Source organism: Polypterus senegalus, chromosome 7 (genome assembly GCF_016835505.1).
Source record: "Polypterus senegalus isolate Bchr_013 chromosome 7, ASM1683550v1, whole genome shotgun sequence".
NCBI lineage: Eukaryota > Metazoa > Chordata > Cladistia > Polypteriformes > Polypteridae > Polypterus > Polypterus senegalus.
In genome coordinates this window covers 56,314,372-56,340,577 of record NC_053160.1, presented here as the reverse complement: position 1 = coordinate 56,340,577, position 26,206 = coordinate 56,314,372, and the positions used below count along the sequence as shown (strand labels likewise).

At 36.7% G+C, this 26,206-nt stretch overlaps 1 protein-coding gene across 1 annotated transcript in view; it reads right to left on the bottom strand.

The window, feature by feature from the left end:
- adamts6 (ADAM metallopeptidase with thrombospondin type 1 motif, 6) overlaps positions 1–26,206 on the bottom strand; it is a 311,123-nt gene that overhangs the window by 244,500 nt on the left and 40,417 nt on the right. Inside the window, exons 5-7 of the mRNA XM_039758682.1 lie at positions 24,047–24,258; positions 23,373–23,456; positions 17,379–17,524 (exon numbers count right to left, since the gene is read on the bottom strand). Coding sequence (XP_039614616.1) covers positions 17,379–17,524; positions 23,373–23,456; positions 24,047–24,258 — 442 coding nt within the window. The remainder of the gene's footprint in view (positions 1–17,378; positions 17,525–23,372; positions 23,457–24,046; positions 24,259–26,206) is intronic.

Here is a 26,206-nt window from a genome sequence, read left to right as displayed (position 1 = left end):
TTTGTAAGGTAAAGATGGGCCATAAGCTTGTTAAAGATATTTGAGATGATTCTCAAAACCTTTTATAACCTCAATCTTACAATACAGTATAAGTAACACCCAATTTTGACAAAAAATATGGGTATTACTAAATACAGGTATGCAATAGGCAAACATATTTTCCACTTTTCATATTTCATTTCAGTTTTCAGAGGTCTAAGGCATTTTCAGCTCTAGCTGATTCATAGTTGCAATCCCTTTGATTTAATTACTTTTCCCACACAGAAGCTAAGCACAACTGTAATGCGATTCATAAGATGTCTGAAGCAAACAGCTGTTTTCATTCACCTTCTATTATCAATTGTAAAATGAGTAAGTCCTGCTTCATTAGTCCATATACAGTAATTATAAAAAATATTTAAACTTGCATTCAACCTTCATGTTATGTGCATAATCCTTTGTTTTATTTGCCGTTCCCCTGCAGACAACTAGTGTTTATCCAGTTTTTATTTCTTTTAAAAACATAGCCCTAAGGGTAACAGATTTCCATATTTGATTTTGTTAAGTAAAAAAACTTTCCACAATTAAAAAAATGACAGCTATTCAAGGAATTAAACTAAGTAGGTCTGACACTACTTCCACATGTTTTGGCATCCAGTCTACCAGATGGGGAGGCTCAGTCAATTGCCAACCTCTCAAACATTGTCAAAGCGCTAGAATCTAGCCTTTTTTCTTCTTATCAGTTAGCCTTTTCCTTAACTCATTTCCCAACTCAAAAGCCAAAGGGTTTATGGAATGAAGAGAATTTATCAGGATCAGGTTCCTAGGGTAAATAAACTACTGAGCAGATTTTTAGCCTTTAAAGCATTGAATCTCTTGGGCAGCTGTTGTACCATCTTACTTAAAAGCGAAACATAGTAATTCTCCTATCACTAGGGGGCTATGTGTTGCTATAAAAGCCCTCTGTTAAGATTTGTTACAATTTTTTATAAGGAAATCAATTTTCCTGTACTTTATATAATTTTTTTCCCAATTTTGAAACTTTAGGGAATTCAAATTTAATATCGTTTGGATTGTATCTTTTGATTGCATTTTATTATTATTTTGTGTTTATTACTGTCAAACTGTCAGTTTGTTCCTTGTGATTACCTCTGTTATGTGGCTCCGTTGCTGCAACTCAGCAGTCTCTTTCTAGGGATGTAGCTCCCGAAGTCACGCATGATGACGTCATCAAGGCAACAGTTTTTAAGATGGCACGGTTTGCTAATGGACATCCGAGGTTGTGGATAAATATGAAAACTTATTATCTTTGCATTTACTTTATTGCATTTACAATTCTTTAGTCTTATGATTTTGATTTAGTGCTCGTGTATTTCTGACAAAAAGGTTTGGTATACCATTTGGTACTGGTGTTTCAGACATATTCAGAAGGAATGGCTTTTGAACCTGCTAGTTTTTGGTACACAATGTCATCTCCTGGTCCTTATACCTGGCCCTTGTGGTCTAATAATTCTGTATCTGCTTGCAGAACAATCATTTCAGCCAAAGCAATATTATTTTAATTTTTTTGTTGCTTTCATTATTTTTTTAATTAATCCCGGAAACCCTATTTGAACTTAGTTTACATTTTACCTTGCTTTGTCTCTTTGTCTTCATTTCCTTACTGTACTTTTAGTCATTTAGGACTCTTAGGTATTGAATCAGCCATTACCGAAGAACCCTATCTAAATACCTGCTACCTCAGCTACTTTCCTGTGGCATTAGTTCTTTGTAACTTTGCTCTTCAGTTCTCTTTGTTTGCTCTGTGTTACGTTTGTGATGTTTTTGACCTTTTTGGGGTACTTCTGTGTTCCTGATCTAAAGATTGTGGACTGAGACTGTAGTTTACTTTATTGCAGTTCTCTTAATAAATCTTGAATTTTCTATTTTTGTATTTTTTAATTTTGATTTTTATTTTAAATCAACACATGCATTGAGTTTTGTGTGGGCAAACATTTTCAATGATTTTGGTCTTTTCTTTTCAGGAGATGATCATAACACAGAACAGAACAGAAAAATACCTCTGCATCTCTCAGGCAGTATTAACCACAGGGGAATGCCACTGTTACTGGTATATTTGGGCACTTAGAATAACTTTGGTTTGTACTATTTATTACCTTGGTCTGAGAAAAGAATAGCTAAAAGTCAACATTGCCAACCTTGGTAGACAACCCAAATGTATCATCCAAAAGACTGGGCATATGTGCATTCAATAAACCACTGGCAAGACGCCCACACCTTCCTGTCTAATTTAGTGTTTTAGCACTTTCTACCTGCTCTCTGTAAATGAGCTAAACTTGGATTCAACTCCAGATCTGTAGCAAAACATCTGTTGCCTAGTATATGGTCCACAACAAAAGGATGGAGTGACTCTTCTACTCTAAGGAATAATCTAGTACCAGACCTTAGTAGTGAAAAGTAGCCTGTGACATTGTTAGGCTTGGGTTAAATATCATGTGCACCTTAAATAAAGGACAGTGAGATGCATAAAAAAATCTTGCTCTTTTATCTTTCCTTCTTCTTCTTCTTCTACATGTGCAGTGAAATCCCTTAGTGGGAATGAGAAGACAGGAACTGGACAAAAGAGTAAGTAAATTGCGGCTATATACCTGTGATTGGGAAGTTATTACAGCTTGTAACTTTGTAGGTAGGAAAATCCAGAATGAATTAGCATAAGTATTTCTGATTAAGCACTATAGCTGAAAACAATTAAACTGTGGGCCAAGTTTCTCTTTACATATATGACAAAAACCCTAAAGTCATAACAGCAAACGCCTTTTATTAAACTTGCAGCTGAGAGTACCCAGATACCCAGCACCTTACATACTGATACACGCGCATACTCATGCTCTAATAGATGAGCTGTGAAAGAGCAAGAGCCAGTTGCCATGAAAGTGTCCAAATAATGAGAAACTTCTAAGTTGACAAAGGCTTACCAAACCAATAGGCAAGAAATCTTTTCAAGGTTTACAAAGCCTTAAATAATCTCGCTCCATCTTATATATCGGAATGCCTGACACGTTATATTCCAAATCGTAACCTTAGATCCTCAAATGAGTGTCTCCTTATAATTCCAAGAGCTAAACTTAAAAGAAGTGGTGAGGCGGCCTTCTGCTGTTATGCACCTAAAATCTGGAATAGCCTGCCAATAGGAATTTGCCAGGCTAATACAGTGGAGCACTTAAGAAAACTGCTAAAAACTCATTACTTTAACATGGCCTTCACATAACTTCATTTTAATTTAATCCCGATGCTCTGCATACTCAATTCTTTATCATAACTATTCATGGTGGCTCTAAAATCCGTACTAATCCCTACTCTCTCTTCTGTTTCTTTTCCCAGTTTTCTGTGGTGGCAACCTGTGCCATCACCACCTAATTAAAGCACCGTGATGTCCTACATTGATGGATTAAAAGCCAGAAGTCTACATGACCATCATCATCAAGTCCTTCCATGAGATTCCTAAATATAAAGAGGACTATTTCATTTATGTTAGGTAGAATGCCCAGAGGGGACTGGGCGGTCTCATGGCCTGGAACCCCTGCAGATTTTATTTTTTCTCTCCAGCCGTCTGGAGGATTGTTTTTGGGGTTTTTTTTGTCCTCCCTGGCCATCGGACCTTACTCTTATTCTATGTTAATTAGTGTTGTCTTATTTTAATTCTTACTTTGTCTTTTATTTCTCTTTTCTTCATCATGTAAAGCACTTTGAGCTACATTATTTGTATGAAAATGTGCTATATAAATAAATGTTGTTGTTGTTGTATCTGTTTTCAAGCAACAGACCTCATACAATTAGCTATTCAGCTAAACATGTTCCAACTCTGCATCTTAAATGAATTTTCAAATAATCAATACACCTTTATGTTATACCCTTGAATAAAGCTTTACAGAAGCAATTACAATATAACAATTTTTAGACACTACATGAGGAATTCATATTTTAGTAACACTGTTTTCAAAAAGACCTTGTCTTCTTTAAGAATCAAAATTATCAGTTTTACTAAAGATTCTTTTGACCCCTGTGGCATCAAAGTACAGGCTGGGGGGGCATGCATTGATATAGCGCATTGCCGTACCCAACACATAACAAAACAGCTCATGATCCCGGTTGGCAACCCCCCAGGGTGACACGCGGTCCAGTCCCACCAGAAACAACCCTCTGTCTGCCGCAGCAAGGTGTTACATGGGTGTCCCTTGGCGTGGTCTAGCTGCTCGGATCCTCAACTTATTACATACAATTTTACTATTTGTAAAAGAATTACATTTTTTTTAGATAATGTGACAGTTGAAGACCTCCAGTATACTTAAAAAAATGCAAGAATCAAATAAGAAGTGTGCTCTAATGTCATTTGCTACTTTAACCTGCAACAAGTTTAAGCAAATATTTATTTAATTTCAAAAACATTTTTTTTTATTTTTGAAATCCCCTTTGTGAGCAGAAAGATCACACACTCTTCTGTTATATTTATTTTTGATTTTTTTCATGGAATTCTTACTTTGCTTATTCCTTGAGATACTATTGAAGTCACTATTTGAACTGATTTAATAACAATAATAACAGAAATAGAAATGAAAGGGGCGGCACGGTGGCACAGTGGGTAGCGCTGCTGCCTTGCAGTTCCCGGGTCCTCCCTGTGTGGAGTTTGCATGTTCTCCCCGTGTCTGTGTGGGTTTCCTCCCCCAGTCCAAAGACATGCAGGTTAGGTGGTGTGTGCTTGGTGTGTGTGTGTGCCCTGTGGTGGGCTGGCGCCCTGCCGGGGGTTTGTTTCCTGCCTTGCACCCTGTGTGACCCTGTTACCCTCTAGTTAGGATATAGTCAGTTGGATAATGGATAGATGGATAGAAATGAAAGTTTGTCCATGTATATAGTGCATTTCTATATACAAAACATTTACATTATATACTGAACATCTGTTATAACAACATCTCAGATCATTCATATAATAAGCAATATGCAAAACCTAGGTAGCTCCATGTGAGTCTAAACTGGGAGGATGTAATTTAACACGACATGTAGAATAAACAGATTGTGGAATTGAGAGTGCTTAATGACTACTTAATGAATATTCAGCTATGAAACAATATCTGAAGTTACACCCACTCTGTCCACATACACATGAGGAGAACATGTAAAATTAATGCTGATACTGTCCAGCTTAGTAAGCAAACCCAAGCTCATGATGCTATGTAATAATAATAACACATTTCAATTTCTGTATCACCTTTCATATGCTTAAGGTGCTTCACAAATAAATAGAAGTTTACAGTAAAAATAAAAGCAATAATGATATTAATAGCACAGGATGCAAACTAATATCAAACATTAATAAATATTTGAAAGTCAAAGTTCAGAATTAGATTAAGAAACAAACAGGAAAAAAGAAAGCCTTAAACAAATAACACAAATTTGATATAATTATATAGGGATATAAATATAGATGTTTCAGTCACCCAGAATGATAAGGAACAATGAATAGGATTAGAGCAGATTTCATTATTAGTTTTACAGCCAAGCGAGTGCTGGATGACATCAACCATTTAATGGCTATTTGTTTTCTGTTCAAATCCAACAATCCCAGCCTGAACTCCGCAGCAATGCCAAGTAAACAGGCACCTCACTTAGATATGCAGACTCCTGAAGGTTTTTTCTTTTTTTTCATTTTTGCATGACATATCAACATTGCAGTCTGCAATGGATCAAATAGTTCTAGTGCTTTACTGCTGATGAGCCATATGCTAAGCATAGCAATGTTAGACAATGAATGTTTGCTTTATTTCAATAGAGCAAACTGTATTTTGAACATCACTCTTGTTATCATATATTCTAAGCGGGATGATGTACTTCAGGATCCCCTGTTGAAAATGTTGCAATGCTGCAGCATTCTTAATATAATAAAATTATTGCAGTCCATTTGCTATCAGTGAAGCTCTACAACACACCACCCATGCTGAAACGTCAGTACTTATAACCTGATTAAAACTCAACATAAACATGTAATGCTGGCTTGGTTGATAACATTAACTGCATGCAATGCATCTCCATGACCTGTCACTCTGAAGACACTTTCAACAAGCAAGTAAAATCTATGCAAAGTAAGGTTAAATTGCTGAAAAATCTACAATCTTTGGCATTTTTTTTTCAGTCTAAATGCTGACTGAAATTGAAGCATGGTGGCTATTCAACCTTTAAAACTAATCCATGACTTTAACTTTCAAACTGTTTAGCTGTATCTTCCAAAGTAGTGTGTTGCATGTTTTAATTTAGAAACCTTTTCATTCAAGTTTAGTGGAGGTTGCCTGCCATTCCCTGACAACGTGCCCTCTGTTTCTGATCGTCAATTGTGGCCAATGAAATCCACAGAATAAGTCATTGAAAAGTTACTCACTTTTAATTCTAACAAGGAAAGCTGACTGATGGAAGAAATGACCAGTGAAATCCAAAGATTCACATGCTAAAAGCGAGGGGTACTTACACAAGTACATGAATCAATGCTGATTCCTAACCAAATTTGTGACCGAGTGGTTTAATATAATAAATATACCAGTTACTAAAAACTTGCATGTATATTATGCACAAAGACTACTGTGGTGAAAATCAAAATTAAAATTACAAAAAATAGTTTCAACTTCATTTTGATTTTCTCGTTTACATTTAGTTCTACTTTTCAGACATTTTGTCATTTTATTTTAGTTAACAGAATGATTACATTTTCATTAATTGCATATTTCCTTTTAGTTTTAAATAACTGGCATAACCCATTAGTTACTAAACGTATCAATACTGACTTTTTCATTTTAGAGATAAGTAAGCAGCAACACATCCTGCTTAAATATAAATAGTTGCCACTTCTCTACATGGTTATAACATGCCCCTCAGAGCAATGCACATTTACCTATTAAACTAACCCACACTATTTAGAAAGTTAGAGAAAACACCACATGAATACAAGAAGGTCAATGTGTCCCACAAACAAAACAAATTTATAAACAGCATTGACCTGGGTTGAACATTTTTCTTTTATGCGTTGTTTGGTATTTTTCAAGATAAAATTATTTCTTCACAATTATGGCATATAATAATTTGCCACATGAAATTGTGTTCTAAAATTAAGTATTTTTTATAAATTAAAAAAAAAACACCTAGCTTGCTCATGTGCTTTAAAATGGAGGTGAAGGGTACCAGGTGCAAACGTGAAGACAAAAAAGGTTGCGCCACATTTCAACACGTACACAACACTTTATAAGCTAATGCATGTGCTGTGCAGCATCCAAGACTGTATACCACTGGGTACATTTGCCAATAATTCTCCTCAGTATTAATACTTGCGGCTACATCCCTTTTGAGTTTGAAATTTGTTTAGTGATTCTGCTTAAGACATTTATTCTTTCTGAATTCTTGTTTCGACCACAGCTACATTGAAAGACAAACATTCACCTTCTGGTTCTTTTACTTACTCTTGTGGTTTGTCAACACTTCCACCTATTTCCAAAATACTTTGCTTTTTAAGGAAGCTGTTACAATATCAGGGGGTTACAGGGCAGCTGCTGTGTGCCATTCAGTCCTTGTATTTACGGTGGGACTCCCATAATGAAGCGTCTTGACTCCTGTCCTGTTTGTGATTTTCACAGACAAGATAACAGGCTGCAACTGAAAGCATCAAGTTTAGAAATTAACAGCTGGATCTCTTCTGTTTGTAAAATATGTTGTAATGTTAGACTCATCAGACTGTGACCTTTGACAAATACTGGAATGGTTTGCAGTTCAGTATGCTGCATCTGGAAAGAGAATTTAGTACCTCTACATCTGAGATCATAATCCTCTTTTTAAGAAGAGCAGCTCGTTTCCTGCAGGTATGGAGTGAGCAATAAGTGGAGGAGTTCAATTACCCTGGGCTGTTAGACCAAACAAAAGATTGGTGTAGTGGCAGAGGTTTTGCAGGCATCATACCAGACCACTGCAGTAAAGTATAAGGTAACCCTTTAGAGGAAGCTTTCTACTTTTAGGAAAATTTTCATCCCCATCCTCATCAATGGTCACAGACTCTGAGTGTTGACTGAAAGAATATGATCACTAATACAAGGGACTAAAATGAGATTCCTGTATAGTGTTTCTGGACTCACGTTTTGTGATAGGTTGAGAAGCTGGTATGAACTGTGCCTTTTAGAATGTTTTTTTCATGTTTCACTTTGTAAGAACGTACATCCCACTCTTGGTCGCTGAATCAATTTTGTTCATTATGTTTTACCTAGGATTCCGTTTAAAAATAGTACTTCAATTGGTGTCACCATTTGAAGTTGAATTTGCTGCAACGTTACTAGACTTCATAATCATGATGAGATGAAAAGAGTGGACTTCTTGGTCATACAAACTTGTGGATTAAAAATATAAAAATTTTTGTGCAAGTGTCTAGTTAGCATTTAAGTTTTTCTTTCACAGTATTGTATTTCAGGCATCTGCTGAAAGTCTTAAATGTTGGGGTTTTGTTTCTGGAGGGTGAAAGATAGGACAGTCTTTTTGGTAATGAATTTCAAGCTAGTTTTATAACATTTCTTCTCATGGTTACCTTTATTCCCTTTTAGCCTTTCCTAGTGCTCTGTATAACAGAAACTCAGCTACAAAAGTGAACCTCAGAATAGAACCATCGCTTCTTAGGAAAAGGACAAACCATTAGATGCAATTTGGGCATGTACTGTACTTCGGATGACTCAGGGCACAGCACATTGGATATATATCAGCATGGCACACTGGTAGTATTCCCAGAGTGGACCCAGAAGGTTTACATATCTCTACTGACCTTTGATTGCTTAGGAATTCCAAAGGAGGAGCTACAAAGTATTGTTAGGGTTAAGTTACCACGGTTTTCCCAGCTCAATGTGTTTCTTGAGAACCTATCTAGGAAAATCAAAATTAAAATAAATGAATGATTTGGACTGTAATTTGCCCAATTCTACAGGCAAATGACCTAATAAATGTGACCTTTAACCAATTCCATCCTAAAATGATGCAAAACACAATATTCACCCATTGACAAAAAACTAAAAACTTTGTGTTGAGGAACACAGAATTTTGGTGCACCAAGCAATGGTAAAAAAGCATATAATATTTTGCTTGAGAAAAACTAATCATCAGTAAACAAGAGTTCAGTAAAAGTAAACAATGATAAGTTCTTTACCAATAATATAAAGAAGTAATACAGAGGAAAAACAGGCATGGGCAATGTGTAAATTAAATTAAATGTAATTCTGGAATAACTCTAGTGATTTAGTACTAAATAATACACAGATACGCAAAGATAGAATTTATCTGTTTGAGCTTGTGTCAGCTAGAAATAATTTCCGTAGTTGGTTAATTAAGATGCTGATAACACAATTTTGCTATTATTTTCTCATGGAATGAATGCTCCATGAAATGTGTTGCACTACTTCTATTAATTACCAGCATAAGTGGACAACAACTATCTTCTTATAAATGAAAGCACCATGGCTCCTGCCTAAAAGGCAACAAAAGCTCATGCTAACATAAGCAATAGGTCTTCCTTATGACATAAGTTGATTTGTATGCATGCGAGTAACACAGTATCAAACAACATGAGACGAGAAGATGACATGTAATAGAGAAATGTACACAAAGTATTTGCGAAAATAACAGACCAAACACTCATCAAATCAAAATTAGTAAACACAAGTTATAGTTAGAAAATTCTTAGCAAAAAGCTGTTACCATAAATCACTAAATAAATACACATACACTAGAGGTTATGAAATTGAATCTACAAACTTGGTATGATGGATAGCCGGCTTCATATTCCGACCCTCACCCCCAGGCCGCCAGGAGGAGCTCTTCCGACAGCATGGACAGGCCCGGAATTCCAGCAGGGCCTCATGGACTATGTAGTTTTTATGCACAGCCCTGCTGGATACCTTGGGGACCACTGGGAGTCACTGTCGGGAGGCCAATGGACTCATTTATGCCCTATAACCGGGAAGTGCGTCATAATCCAGTGACAGGAAGAAACTACGTGCTTCCAGGGTAAAGATAAGGACTATTTACCCTGACCTGGAAGGAATAAGGACTTGTGGACTGTTGGGCAGGAACAGCTCCGGGTCAGGGAGTATAAAGGACTGTGGGAGCTCCCAGACGGGGAGCTGAGCTGGGTGGAAGGGTGGCAACGCGTCTGGGAGTGGAGGATTGTTTATTATTGTTATTTGTGGTTATTTAATGAGTATAGTGGAGGAGAGGGTGCTTTGTGCACTGTGGCAATTTAATAAAGTCAAGTATTGGACTTTTACCTGGTGTTTGGCATGGTACCTGAGGGTTCAAGGGAGCGATAGTGCCCCCTACTGCTACACTTGGATAATCAGAAAGTGCACAGTGGTGTCCTTTATACAGCCAAATTGATGAAATAATGAACCACACACTCTCAGATGTTACTGGAGAGCAAGATGCACAAAAACCCAAAGAAAAAATTAGGGAGAACCCAAATCATAACAGTATGAATTTTAAAACAATAGCTTTATTTAATATTCAGTAAAAACTGACCATTTAAGGAACTTATAGCAATGATGCACCTACTCCCAGTGACCACTGCAATTTTTCCTTGTACTTGCCAGAATATTTAAATTGTGCAAGCTAAAACAAACTGTTTCTCGAGATTAAGTGTCTTTTTTCTACCAGAAATAAAAGAATCTACAACATAATATGACTTAATTGTATTGAACAAAACTATCACAAAAGTGGAATTGCAATTTTTATTTTTAACACTACAATGACCCTACAAAAAAACTCGTAACCCCGCCCCCCCCCCTTAAATCCCTTCACACCTCTCCATCAGCGACTTTTGTTTTGTAAATGCGTCAATCAGCACAAGCAGCAAGCAGCCTGCTGTCCCATCCCCCACCTTGACGGAACTCAACTCCCCCAGCTCAAGCCAAGGCTCCTTATCTGTGTGCAAGGTTCCTGGAGTTGTACAGGGTAAATAATACAGTATATCATTATTTGGAATACATGCATTTCACGTGTGTTCCGTGTCTACAAATATCTGGGTAAGCATAGGACGAAAGGGAAATGTGAGAAATGCTGAACACATACCGAAAGCAGAAACATTTTCCATGTTACACTAAGTGTATAATGTGTGAAGACAATACTGTCCAAATATCATATAAACACGTGCGCTTTTATTCAAGAATATAAGCAAAGAAAAAAAAGCATTAGATTTACATGTGGCTGTCAATGAGTTAAAAGCTCAAGTTCAAAGGACTGGTATTATAAGGACTGCTGCCCTATAACCGAAGGTCCCGGGTTCGAGACTGGGCGCGCCACATTTTGAGTAGTGAGCTGCTATTGCTATTATTATTTCTACAATATAATAAAAACATACATTTGATTTGAGTCTGTAACACCCAGTGTAAATTTTGGCTACTTGTAAAAGTTAGCGCTTGTTTTTATTATTCAGTTTTATTCTCTCAGTGACGTTCATGTGGTACAACGAACTTGCCTCTCCCTCTCTGAGTTGATGGCATTTATCTCCATTCTTTTCACAAGAGCAGTGCTGTGACTGATGCCTGTTCAGAACTATTTGTTGTACCAGCAAAGATATGATGTCCCGTGACCACTATCAGACTGGACAAAGGCAGGACCATAACAATAGACAGCTTCTAAACAGTGCTTTCGCCGGCTAATAGACTGCTGTAATACAACGCAACACTGCTTGGCACCATAAGTAAAATGGGGCTTCCACCTGCAGCTAAAGTCACTTCAGTATGCAAGCAATTCATCAGCGCCGTGCTGACAGTGTATGTACTAGGAGAGCTGAGTTCCGTCAAGGCGTGACATGGGATAGAAGGCTGCTTGCTGCTTGTGCTGACTGATGCATTTACAAAACAAAAGACACTGATGGAGAGGTGTGAAGGGATTTAAGGTGGGCCGGGATTACGAGTTTTTTCATAGGCTTCAGGAATTCTAGTGTTAACAGATCCTGCAGAAATAAAGCTATTAAATTTTTTCACATTTTTAAGAACAGTACTTGCATTTGAAAAAAAAATGATGACCTGCTGGCAAGCATAGTGATAGTACTGCTGCCTCACAGCGATTGGATATTGGTGTGCTTCCTGTGTAGATTCGATAGTTGTTTCCTCCTATAGTCCTAAACTGGCCTGGTATCAGTGAATGTGTGTGTGTGAATCCTGCAGTGCACTGGTACTTCATCAAGAGCTGCTTTCTGCTTTGTGTCCATTACTGTACTAGAAAAAGAATAGTCAAAGAATGGATAGATAGCCAAAACCAAACTGGTGACAAAGTTACTGGTGCTAGCACCAGATATAACTAGGTAAATTATGTAATTTAATCAAAAATGCAAGCATTTTTCATCAAATAACTGTCAGAGAACCTGGGGTGACTTCCCTAAAAAATGTGAGGCTCTATTGTTCATTTGTCTGGCAAGGTTTTTTACTGAAGCTTAAACATGATAACTTGCACAGTCACTTGAAACGTAGCAGTGAGACAGACAATACCCAGTTTTTTGGGTATTTCCTGCTTGCTGAGAAACAGAGTTCTAAATTATATTCTGCATTAATGACAATACTACTACTACTACTAAAATCCAACATGACTTTTTTCCTCTTCTCTATAGATTATGAGATAAAAATTCAGCTCAAATGTTGTTCAAAAGAAAGAAGATATTATGTGGTTCACAAAATTTAGTTGTGGTTTCAAATATCCTGAAATATAACTACACATGGAAAAGCATACTCAGTCCTGATAAACCCATGAGGAAGCCTGTGGCAAATCAGTAAATTTGTGATTATGGTGAAAAACAGTGGCAGCACAGACTGTTAAGACAATAATGGTCTAGTAATGGATGGAACCCAGCCACAGAAAATATTAGGAAACATTCCAAAAGAACGCAGTAAAAACTAACTGGTAGATTCCTTACTTTGCAATAATAAACCAAAGACACCTGTTGGCTGCTACTGTTTAAAGAGACTATCCTACATATGCTTTTTAGTATGAAGAAGCAAAAAGAGAAGACTAAAAAAGAGCAGCCAACTTGTGCTATTTCTTGGCAAGCACTAAAACGTCACTGGATTCATTATCCTCTGTGATTAGCTACAAATTGCTTGCAGACTACCATTTACCATACAGAAGCTTTCCCAGTTTAACTCTATCATCCAACCATCTAACCCTGGCTGGGACTTTGTGGTTTCTTAGAAGGCAAGTTAACCATTACAGATTCTGCTAAATTTTTTGGAATAATTGTCACAATTGATTCAAGTCACATTTATAAAAAATGAAATGATTTTAATAAATATGTCAACAAAGGTATTTAAAATACTTATGTCATGTTTTTATTTCATGTAGGTTTAAAATATGTTTTATCACAGTGGCAAAATATTCATGACGGCTGTGTGATTTGAGTTAGTTTTGCTTAAACAGAATCACAATGTGCTTTAAAACAAATCCCACACTACACTATCATATCAAGGTCTGATAGATCTGAAAATAATAGTGGCAGCAAAAAACACGAAAGATAGAAATGTCACAACTGAACAAATGGACTTTGTCTTTACTTTTTTAAATACATTAGTTTTGTTTTTTTTTACTTTTTTCTAAAAGCAGATTTTTTTATGATGTATAATACAGTAAATGTCTGCCTCCTCAATGTTTAAACATACTATATTTCCCATGTGCATGTTTCTCTTAACAGGTTTTGATAAAATGTACTATATTATTTGTATCTGTTTTCTCTGTTTCCTACTATGCTGTAATAAGTGCTTGCTGTAAAAATCTACGTAAGCCCCTGCCAGATACACCAAGATACACTTAAAACCAACAGCAGTACATTTAACATTTGTATACTTGGTCACTATACTTTTTAGCAGATGTCTAATAAATCTGTTAACTTGAAGAAGCTATATCACTAACATATAAAGTCCAGGGCAACAAAAAAAAATCAGACAAAAGCTTTTACTTTGGTATTTATAGGTCTGCAGAGGCCTGTTTCCTTCGAAAAGCATACTCCTAATGTAGAGCTCTCTGAAAAAGAACCTGTCTGCACATTACATAACCCTAATTAATCTTAGTTAACATAACTTAGTTAACCTTGAGCCTGATCACAGAACTATGGCTTATTAGTAACATCTAGGGGAATTAACTCTAGCAATTCAAGTTTCTCATCTTTGGCACTAACCGTGTGAAAACAGTTTAATAATCTGATCAGTTCTGTTTACGATGCAAATCATACCTACCGCCTCAGGCATTCAACAAGTTAGCTGTGTGCTTAAAATTACAACAGTTCCAAAGAAAAGCAATTGCCTACAGCTTTAAATAATATTTTAAAAGTAGAATGTACAGTTTATTAAATACAATGCAGAAACAAAACAAGTGATTCTTTATATACTGACTGTAAGTTATTTTTAATTTTTTCAATGTCAAGAACCATGTGTTCTTACTTAAGAACCACTTCTTCCCTCCAGTTAATTTTTACCTTTCATTTTTCTGGGCCACTGTTAATTTCAGTTTTTTCAGATCTTGATAGGAAACTGATGTGTAAAATTTGTTTTAAAGCATGTTATAATCCTTTTTATGCAAAACTATTCAGATCAAATGACAGCTATCGATATTTTACCCCATAATAAAATGTGTTTCCATTCATGGTTTATTCCATGTAGGTTCAAAATATGAACATTTTAAATATCTTTGTTAACATATTTATCAAAGACATTTAATTTTTTTTATAAATGTGACTTGAATCAATTGCCGATTATTTAAACAGATTTTAACAGATTCAGTAAAGGTTAACTTGCCTTCTAACAAATCACAAAGTCCCAGCCAAAGTTAGACAGTTGGAAAATAAAGTTAGACTGGGAAAATTTCTATATGGCATATGGTAGTCTGCATGGTGAAACACAATTAAATCAAATAATTCAGGGGATAAAGCCTTCAGATGGTTCACAATAGCCTTAGCACAACCACTTAAACATGTCATATACCTATTGCTTTTTAGAATGAAGAGATACATGAGACAGTAGTAAATCTGTGCCACTCAAACAACCCTTGCAGCTAAAACAGGCGATAAAACAACAATGGACAACTGGTATCAAAAAAGAAAGAGCAAGAAATTGTTTGTAGCTGGTGTGTTGAAATCTTTGAACGGGCACTTGTAATATGCTAACTTGGTAATTTACAGTACAGTTCCCATCTGCCACTATAATCTTAAAACGGAATTGGTGAATGAGAAACACCAATTACAATAAAGTCTAAATCATTAAATAAAGATTTGTTTACTTACAAGGCCTGTGTAAGGACAGGTTTGCTCAGAAATTCAAATAAAAATGGTGAACAGAACACATAAGTAGTAAAGTACCATTAAACATCAATGTAATAAATAAAATCAATCTTCAACAATAACCAAATCATTTTTACTATTGAAAGCTAATGCAGTACTCATCCACAGTACATTCTAATACATAAAGCAGAATCTACGTGTGTCTATGTTTGTTTGTCCGCCATACAAATCTGCACCGGGCATCCAATCGCCACCAAACAAGGCATGGGGCTCCTTTGTGACCAGGAGAAGGTCATGGGGTATGTTTGGTTCGGAAAAATGTTCGTGGTGAACCGCAGGGCACCTTTTCACCGACACAACATTCAGCACACGTCCCCATACTTAAGATCGCCGAACATTGTAATAGAACTTCACTGCAGTGCCATCTAGCGGTAGTTTTGGTCTCTGTGTGTCGCTCTTTACCCATGTTTCTTTAAATTGCCAAGAGATGGCAGAAGTGTCCAAGTATGAGAAGGCCGGCTATTTTGATCGGGTGAAGAGGAACTGCGCATAGATGTAAAACGTGAACGACCCAGAAAGTGTGACTAGCTGACACACCCACATTTCTGCACTTCACACTCCCACACGCACTGATAGTGCTGTATTTCATTCGCCAAAGTCCGTTATAGAAATGCACGTTTGAACACAGACTCCCCTTAAATAGACCGCATCCATCCCCCACAATTTTCCCCGAATGCAGCAGCGATTGTATGACTTTTCTCTCTGTACTTATCATCGCCAACGTCTGTTACATGGCATCACGGTTCAACACTGACGCTCCTTACAAACAGAGCACCTATCCCTGCCATTTTTCCTAGTACAGTTTCAGTGCTACTCTTTCTCACTGGTCTTTCGTATTTGTGGTTCTATTTCCTTGCTTTCCGACTGACAGTACAATTTCAGTGTTGCTCCTTCTCAGTGACTGGTGCTACTTGTTCGCTTTCCGACGTATTGTAAATAACGTAAATTCATCTCACTGTGCTGCTTATTCCGTACGTAATACTATGTAACACATTATAAAATTGTCCTGCTTTTCACTAATATACCCATGCCACCGAAAAAAACACATAGAATTGGAAGGTCCACTCCAGTTCCACATGAAGGTCTATTTCAAGAGCATCTGAAACGCCACAGCACACAGAATCCACAGTGAAGGAACTTACAATAAACTGTCAATCAGAAAACTGTTTCTTCTATTTCTATGTTCTGTTTCTTTCATTTGGGAAATTCACCAGTTATAGACTCCCAGACAACGGCGGGTACAAGTTTGAACAGAGACTCGCCTTAAAAAGACAGCATCCTTCCCCCGCCATTTTCCACACACGCAGCAGCGGTTGTATGTCACTTCTCTCTGTAGTTACCATCGCCAATGTCCGTTAGATAGCAGCACAGTTCAACACAGACGCTCCTTACTGTCTAATACCACTCCCCTTTGTGTCAAGACTCTCTATCCAAATGTTATTGAAGCAACTATCATGACACGTTGCACAAGACATACAGATGTTTTCATACCAAGAATACCGAAATTCCGAAAATCAATGCTTTTCACGCGGACAACTCTACGTGGCATGTTCTAGAGTGGGTGATCCTCAGAATTTGTTCATTTTCCCACCGCAATGGAAAACAAAAAATATGGTGTATCCAAAGGCTCTGGAATGAGTACTTATATTACCTCTTGCAATAAAATGTAAATCAGAAAACTGTTTGTTCTATTTCTATATTCTGTTTCTCCCATTTTGGAAATTCACCGGTTATAGATTCCCAGGCAACACCGGGTAGTCCTGCTAGTTCAAAATAAATATAGCACAATTCTATCTTTGTCTCCTACATGTAACATTCACCTGACTTGAAAACTTTAAGTACACATTTAAAAGGAACCAAGTGTTTTTAGCGACACACAAACTTAAGGCAAACTCGTTTAAAATGAAAATAAGACAGCTTTTAAATACAAAACAAACGGATTTCATAATACCAACTGTTCACTATACAAAATTCCTCAATATTTAAAACATTCATAATGAAGAACTTGTCCTACCTAGTAATTAAAACAGCATTATCATGGTGAGCAATCCCATTTTCTGGAATGGTGTTTCCATCACTTTGATGAGAGAGGATAGATTTCTGCCACTTGCAGAAGCTGTCAAGGGATTTGTCTGCATGATGGTTTATCTCCAGGTTTGGCTGTAACAAAATATACAGACAAGGTAAGATGTTAGGGTTAGTTACAAAGCTTTGCCATGTTAAAAATAGGCTATATTTTGCCCTAATCTTTGCCCTAATAATTTAATGTGGCACAATAAAGTGCTTGTACTTGAACAATGTTTGAGTAGGCCATAAAAGGCCAAGAAGCTTTTTGAAGGAAATCACCTTACCTTGTTTAGTCTAATGAATTACCTTTAGATAGATAGTCTTATATAATCTCCATTTATTCATTACACTTCTGTCCATAAATATATTAACCATTTTAATGATCTACTCAGCTAATGATATATCAAATGAAACAGACTGACATTATACTCAAATGTACAAACTATACTACAGTTAATGATGGCTCCAATACTTTAAAAACCTTTAAGTAATACTATTTTCTATCCATCATTTTTTTTAATCTGTAAAAGTTCATGGTTGCACAATGCTAGAACTTTTAAGTATTAATAACACATAAATCACTCAACTTTATGTTCTCTAAAGCATTAAACATGTCCTGAAAAACATCTCTCACTGTCAAATTGTATCAACATAAATGCATATGAGTAGACTAAGTCTACAGCTGCATTGAAATGGTATAACATAAACCCTTTTAATACTGCAACGATGGATGCATGGTTGGAAACAGCACTGGACAGGGCACCAGTCAATTATAGAACCCACTCATTTATACACCAACACACCACTCAAATAAAGCCAATTATCGAATTGTGTAAGGAAAACCATAATACCCGGGAGAAAATCCACACAGACATAAAAAGAACACATAAACTCCACACAGATAACAATAAAGCACAGAATTCAAACCTAGAGCACTGGATAAATGAGGTGACGTGCTACCCACTATGTTATCATGCTGCTATCTGGCCTCTTGTGACCCTAAACTGCAATAATTGATTCAGGTAAAATCCAGCAAAATGGTAAAAATGAATTTTTTAAAGTAGTATTTTGCATGTAGAGAACCAATTAACCACACAGAGAACTGCCATGTCCCCAGATTATAAAACAAATGTGTATTGTCGCATGCAAAAGCCATGGGAGCAGCTTTTTAACCCTTGGGTAGCTAACACTGACAAGGAAGGATAAGGGTGAAACATAGTCACTAACCACTTCTATGTTGGCCGAGCAGTGACATAATTTCCACTCATCAGATGGAACCTCTGTCCCTTCCACTCCAGGCTCTGGATAAACCAAAATTGCAACCATAAGTTGGTGTTTATTTCTGACCCTGATGCCATAGAAAACACACCTTCCTATAGACACAGAAAAGCCAAGATTCTGTAGGATCAATGGTCCATCCATTTTTTTGTACTCTCCTGCAAAGAAACCTGTTTTTTTTTTTACTTATTGAATGGGCCATCTACCTTGGCACCCTCAACACCCTGTCACTGTTTGATCTCTTTATTAAGTTGCTGAGGTTGAAGCAAGATGGGGCACAGAGGTGACCCTATGGACAGAAAAAACCATTGACCCTGACAAGTACTTGTACCACTCAGACAAGATGATATAGAAGAATATCTGGTTAAATTTAAGCACACAACAATTCTCCATCACTGGCTGCCAGAAGAATGGGCACACATTCTGGTTCTATTCTTATCAGGTGAACCACAAAAAGCATACTACGATTTGGATGAGCACCTGTCTGCTTATTATTCCATACAGCACAGAAATGGCACAACTGGCACTTCAATAATGAGAAGCCTACCCGTACCCAAGCATTGAACATTTTAAGGCAATTAACTCATTGGCTGAAGCCAGTAGAAAAAACAGTAGTAATTGTGGGTGCTACTGCCTATGATTACCACATAGATTCTCTTTATGTGTCCATGGACAGACTAAGAAGTCTGTGGAATAAAATGGAGGAGCTGATTGGGAACAAAAACACATAGAGGAGTGAAGAAAACCCTGGCTGCAACAGACTCCACTCAACAGTTCAACCAGATGAGAGATTTTCATTTCAATGTCAGACCAAGCACCTGTGGTTATAGGTCTTCCGGCATCTCCATACATAGTTATGCTGGGGTGAAACTGGTTTCATAAAAGTAGTATCACCATACCACAACTGATCCAGCCAAAAAGCCAAAACCAAGTAGTGGGTGTCTCCAGAATATTCAAAGCCACTCTGCCTTCAGGTACTGAGTGTTGCATGGATAAAGTGACTACAATGGATGTGGCTATCCAGTGTGATGTCAGAATGACTGACGCTTTGATGGACTCCACCTCTCATCGCACAGCCGCTGCCTGATATAGATGTCAGGCCAACACTGCATATTATATCAAGTGGTAGTGTGTGTGTGCTAGGGGGAGTTCCCTGGTCTCTATTTATGCTCTTTTTATGTCTTTTTGTAAATATTTATTTTGTATTAATAGTGTTCTATTTACATCTTACTGTGTTTTCTATGTGTGAAATCTTCTTCTCGTATTTCCCTTGTATTTTGTGGGTGGTACCCCAGGAGGTGGGGCCACTCTGAAATCACTACTCCTGAGCCTTACCTCAGGCTATTTAAGTCAGCTGAGAAGGACATATTTTATTGTGATGTCCTGTAAGTATTGCTTTTTCTTTTTGGATTGACTGCTTTTTTATAATATTGCCTTCTTTCCTTGGGTTATTCTTCTGGATGGAGTATTGGGCCTTTTTTCTGATTTTATTAAATAAACATTCACTTTATAAATATTCTCTGTTACCCATTTTTTTTCTTAAACAGGGGGGTGATGGTTATCCTTCCTCTTGAGGGGCTTTTTGTAGACATTTCTTAGCCCCTTATTCTTAGATCCTGCTTGGACTGAAGCCAGCAAGTAGACTATGGGGTCTAGCATAGTTTAGGTGAGACTCTTTTTGGCAGGTTAGTCAAGATGCTGACCTGCTTTTTAGCTCATTTTGAATGGCTCACACCTATTCTGCCTTTGGTGAAAACTCCATTTTACGACAGTTGACATTACACTGGAGAAAGCCTGCTGATGGCTGCGCCTGCGCCACCACCACCTACTCAAAGCTTCATGATGCACCAACAATGATGGACGGATTAAAAGGCAGAAGTCTACGTGACCATCATCATCATCATCAAGCCCTTCCGTAAGAATCCTAAATCCAAAGAGGACTGTTTCATTTATGTTAGGTAGAATGCCCAGAGGGGACTGGGCGGTCTCATGGTCTGGAATCCCAACAGATTTTATTTTTTCTCCAGCCGTCTGGAGTTTTTGTTTTTCTGTCCCCCCTGGCCATTGAACCTTACTCTTATTCGATGTTAATTAATGTTGATTTATTTTGTTTTATAATTGTGTCTTTCATTTTTCTATTCTTTAATATGTAAAGCACTTTGAGCTACTGTTTGTATGAAAATGTGCTATATAAATAAATGTTGTTGTTGTTGTTGTTGTACCTAAACCACATCAAGAAGAAGCTTGTTAGTTAGTTCATGCTCATCTTCTCAACAAACACTTAAGAAATGAGAAGACCTTAGGATGCATTAAACTATAGTTCTAATGGTCAGGGTGCCAGCTCCACCTCGCAGCAGAAACAGGTTCCTTTGGTGTTCTTACTTATTGTAGATGTGCTGTTCAAGAAGTTTGGATCTGACATTATCGGACTGCTTGAATCATCTGTGAAAGTACACAAGTCTTACTTAATTATGCTACCTGATATCTTGAAGCCATTCTATTGAGATTGGCCAATTCTAAGAATTTTGTCTCTTTGCCTTTTAGAATTACTAGGTGCTTTCATGTATGTTGGCATCATTAAAGAAGCCCTCATGGACCAAGGTACACCCTTTACATCTGAGACATTCAAAGAAACAGCCAAACAGATGTTGCAGAAGTTGTTAAGAAAAAGATTGGGACCAGCTACTTCCTCACATTCTGTTTGCCTATTGGGAGCTACCACAAGCATCCACCTGGTTTTCACTGTTGGAACTGCTGCATGGCTGGGAATCCAAAATGACAGCCCCAGTTAAGAAATTAGAACACATACCTCGATTACAAGATCAATTAAAAAAGATATGTCCAGGACTATGCAAGCATTTTTAAAAAGTTCATCTTCCAAGCTCATTTGTATGAAGGAGATTCTGTCATCCAGAGTTTCAGTCATGAAAACATGTAATGATCCCAATTCCCACCTCTCATTTGATATTCCTAGCACACTCCCAGGGTCTCTGTGAGGTTGAAGATAGTTGGGGTCTTGCTGATTACATAATCAAACAGTCTAATCATTGACCTTCATTGTGAACATATCATGTAAACCTTTTTAAACCATGAAAGCATCGCAAGATGATTCACTTTCTTTATAGTTGAGGAACCATTTGACTCAGGAAATAACTTAATCCCAAACCAAATGCACAACCTAAAGGTGATCCTGGCTAATGTTCCCGAAGTAGTCAACATCCAGCCAAGACTAACTAAATTTACTACCCATTAAACTGTCACAAAGTCCCTGTTTATAGCAAGAGAATTGCCAAACTGCCTCCTGGAGGCCAAATATGATCTTTGTATTACACAGGAAAGCAACTGTTCTTGTCCCAAAATCAAATGTGTTGTGGTGTTTCTGTAATAACTTCAAGTGCTTGAACCAGGTCTCAAAATTTGCCTGAGTATCCTGTCATGTATCTCAGTCAGAAACTGCTGGACCAGGAAACCAGGTATGAGACATTGGAGAAGGTAGCCCTTGCTATTAAATGGGTAGTGAACCAACTGAGGTATTGCTTGTTAAGATAGGAGTTTACCCTGTTAATGAATCATATCCCTCTCCAGACAGAGAGGATTAAGGTAAAACACAGTCCTAACCATTTCGATGTTGTTACTCCTAGCTGAGGAAGAATTTGTGGCATCACTTCTGCCCTGAAGATGGAAACTTTGCACCTTCCTCCCTGGCCCCTATATAAACCATGGTGGAATCAGAAGTATGGGTTCACTTCAGACTTTGATCCACAGAGTATCAATCTTCCAAAAGATGTAGAAACAAAAACATTATGAAGGATCAATGGTCCATCCATTTTTTGTTGTACTTTCCAGCAATTAAACCTTCTTTAATTATTAAATGGAGCTTCCACTTTGGCATCCCAACACCCTGATGCTGTCTTTGATATTTTTGTTTCAGTACATACAAGGACAGAATTACAAGGACAAAGAATGTTCATAATGCCTACAAAATCGTAGATTTTATTTCCAAAGAAACATAACAAGCTGTCCCATTTAAACATCCAGATTAAGAACACTGGATAAAAAAATCAAATTAATATATTATTTTTACAAATATTATTGAGTATGTTCCATTGAGTTCAAACTGATTTACATAGAGAATTTTCTTAAGACATATGCTTCAGATTTAAAAATCAAGACACACGTTCTTAAAGATAGAGCTTAGTGCTGAGCATAACAGCTACAACAAGAATCCAAAACCTATTAATTTCAAAAAAGTATTTTTTTGAAAGTCTGAAAATAAAAATGAACAAACAATAAATAGCTACTTTAAAATTAATATTTTGCCTTTAATCACCAGGATGATAAGCTGTTCAAAAATGTAAAAGCAGTAAATAGATTTGCACTAATGTCTAATGATTTCCTTTAGGCTATTTAATTATAAGAAAATAGAGCACAATAATCAATAAAATGTAACAACAATTAAATGCTAAATATAGTTAATGCTTGAAGTAATTTATCTTTAGTCAGCAGTTATCCAAAATAGCAATTTTCAAACAAAATATTAAGTGCTGCAATTTTTGTGCCCACATTCAAAAAGATAATCTAATGCTTTAAAATATGAGGGTAGTGTTACTATGGTTTACTGTATGGAATATAAAATTAAACAAAAATAAAACACTTCAGTTACCTGGTCCTCTGTTAGAATTATCAGGCGAGTCACTATAATGTTCACAACATTTCCTAGACTGGAATCATGGTAAAGTTTGGCAACCTGACCTCCAGAAAATAAGAAAAAAAAATAAAGTCAGACAAAATAAATCATGCATGTAAGTTCTTCTTAATAAAAGGCAAATCAGATGCATACTATGAATGTACTTTAAATGTTTTAAAATAATGTTTTAAATGCATAACACTTGTTTACCTTATGCATAATACGTCATAATATTTAAATTTTGATCCACTATTTTTAGCTCTTAACACAACTATATTAATTTCTCGGTTTATAACCAGATTTATTTCATATTTCCTGAAAACCTTCTCTTCCATTTCAAGAGGTTGAGGAGCAAATGATGGACAAATATATTAATACCTCAATCAAGTCTGCAAACAATGTTCAAGTGAGTGGAAATAAAAGAGACTCTTTAGTTACTATTAACAGCAACTGCAGTTAAGTCCAGCAAATAACAAAACATTCTGTGCAATATTTTTGCATTAACATGCTTTGCACATTTACAGACGTTTCTTGAAAATTTAACAGGACTATCTTTGCTTATACTTGCACTTGCTGTTTTACTAGAGGACAATAACTCTATTAGACTTATCTACGTTTTTCATTTCTAGAAAAGTGGAGATCAAACTTACAATATTCATTACAGATAAAATGTAGTGTTCAATGTCCTTGCGGCCATGGTACCCAACCATCATTTTGTCAGCAACAACTAAAGTTTCCACAAAGCGCTCTGAACTAACTGATCTCTTATGGCGACGGAACAAACTGGAAGAGTTGAACGTTGAAGAAATGGTATTGGTTGAATGTTGTTTCATCCACAGTGGATCTGGATGTCTTGTAAGATCTACAAAGAATCAAAGGGTAACAACTGAAGATGTCACATTCATTTAATTGATTGCCATATTCTGTATTATGTTTTAATATTCACAAATTCCACTAAAGACAGTCTATTAAGATAAAATGTAGCCATTAGTAAACACGTATCATTACATTTTTTATGTGTAACAACACTAATATTTTAGTATGGTAAGATTCATCGGAAAGTAAATCTTTCTCAATGCCATTGCATAAAATAATTTGAATATCTGATATTTCAAATTTTTTGAAAATCCTGAATGAAAATTATGACAGAAAAATGAGCAAAAAAAGTGGTGGAAATGAAGAGAATGTGTGATTGTGTTTCTGTTATTAAGATGACTGCTGGCAAATGACTGATAAGTATTGTAATTTACTATGTCAAATATATGACCCACAAGTCAGCAGAAGAGTCAAGGAGAAAGTTCTGGAAAAGGTTGATGTGGGTAACAAATGGCTGACTTAGGGATTTGATTGTATTGAGTGTCGCTCCGAATGGGTATATTGATCTCAGTGCTGATGGTTATGAGGCAGTCTACAGAGGCCTTAACTTTGATATGACAGTGATGAGGGAATTTAGAGTTTGGTAATGTAATGGAAATAGCTGTAAGGATCAAGAGGATTAAGAAAGAGTAAAAGTAGTTAGTGACATTTGAACCTGGTAGTGAAAGGAGTACAGTGAATTATTTTTGAAGAGGACTGAGTATTGGAAAATTGTAAAAAATGTGAAGGTGATCACTGGAAACCTTTTAAAAAATGTAAGTCACATAAGTACCTGAGAAGTTAGAGACGGGTAAAGCAGCAGGTCCAACTGGACATGTGATGGAAATGCTTAAGACAGTGTAGGGTCCAGAAGTTGAATGGTTGTCAGACCTGTGCAGCACTATGTGAATGGAGACTTCCTGATGATTGGAAAAGTGATACAATTCAAGTTGCAGTCAAAAAAAAGGATGAGTCACTGGAGTATGGGTCATTTTAAGCTGTTGCACATTTGGAGAAGTGATAAAGATGACTGAGTGAGTGCTTGAAAAAAGAATCAAAATGTAGATTTTTCTTTAATTTCTGAGATATCTATTGTGTAGCAAGTACAGCTATTTGACAGGTGAAAATAATGAAACTATACTTGCCTGACAAAATTTGAAGAAGATACGGAGAAGGCATTTTGACAGGATGCTTTGGGAAGTGGTGCAGTATATACACTGAGATATTTGATGTGTCATTGATGCAGTGATGTCAATGTATGAGATAGCATGAAATTAATTCAGGACAGCCGATGGGGCTAGTGAATGTTTCAAGTGAAGGTGAGAATGCATCAGGTATCAATTCTAAGTGAAAGCAGAGAATGGGATAGGAGGCATGGAAAAGATGGGTGTGCATGTGCAGTATACATTGCATGGGCTGTCCAAAGTGGGTGAATGAAACATATAGTAGTGTGAAAGGCTGTCTGAAGGAGGCAATCACAACCTTTGTTTGTTGAAAATATGTGAGAGGTGTGCAGAATGCAATTTATTATTAATATTAATCCTTTCTGGTCCTTTTAGAACATAAGGCCCCAACAACTCTTCTCCAGCCCTCATGATCTTGAACAAGAAAGCTGATTTGATTCCAGGTTTTGCTCAACACTTTATTTTCTTCCTTAACTGTTCTCCTTCATGTGCTCAATGGCCTCACTCACTTTCTCTTTTCTGATGGTGTCCATCTGAGAGCAACATATGGGTGTCTGTTCTAGTCCATCCATACAGTACATCGCCTCTCCACCTACTGCATTCCTGCTTCATTACATTGATAATTCTGTTCATAATTGTTCATCTGCATGACATGCTGTTCCTAGCAGATTCTGAGGATTTTTCACAAACACCATCCTTCAAACATTCTAAATTAGTTGTTAGTTCTCCATGTTGCAGCTGCATAGAGGAGGATTAAGAATACAGTGGAAC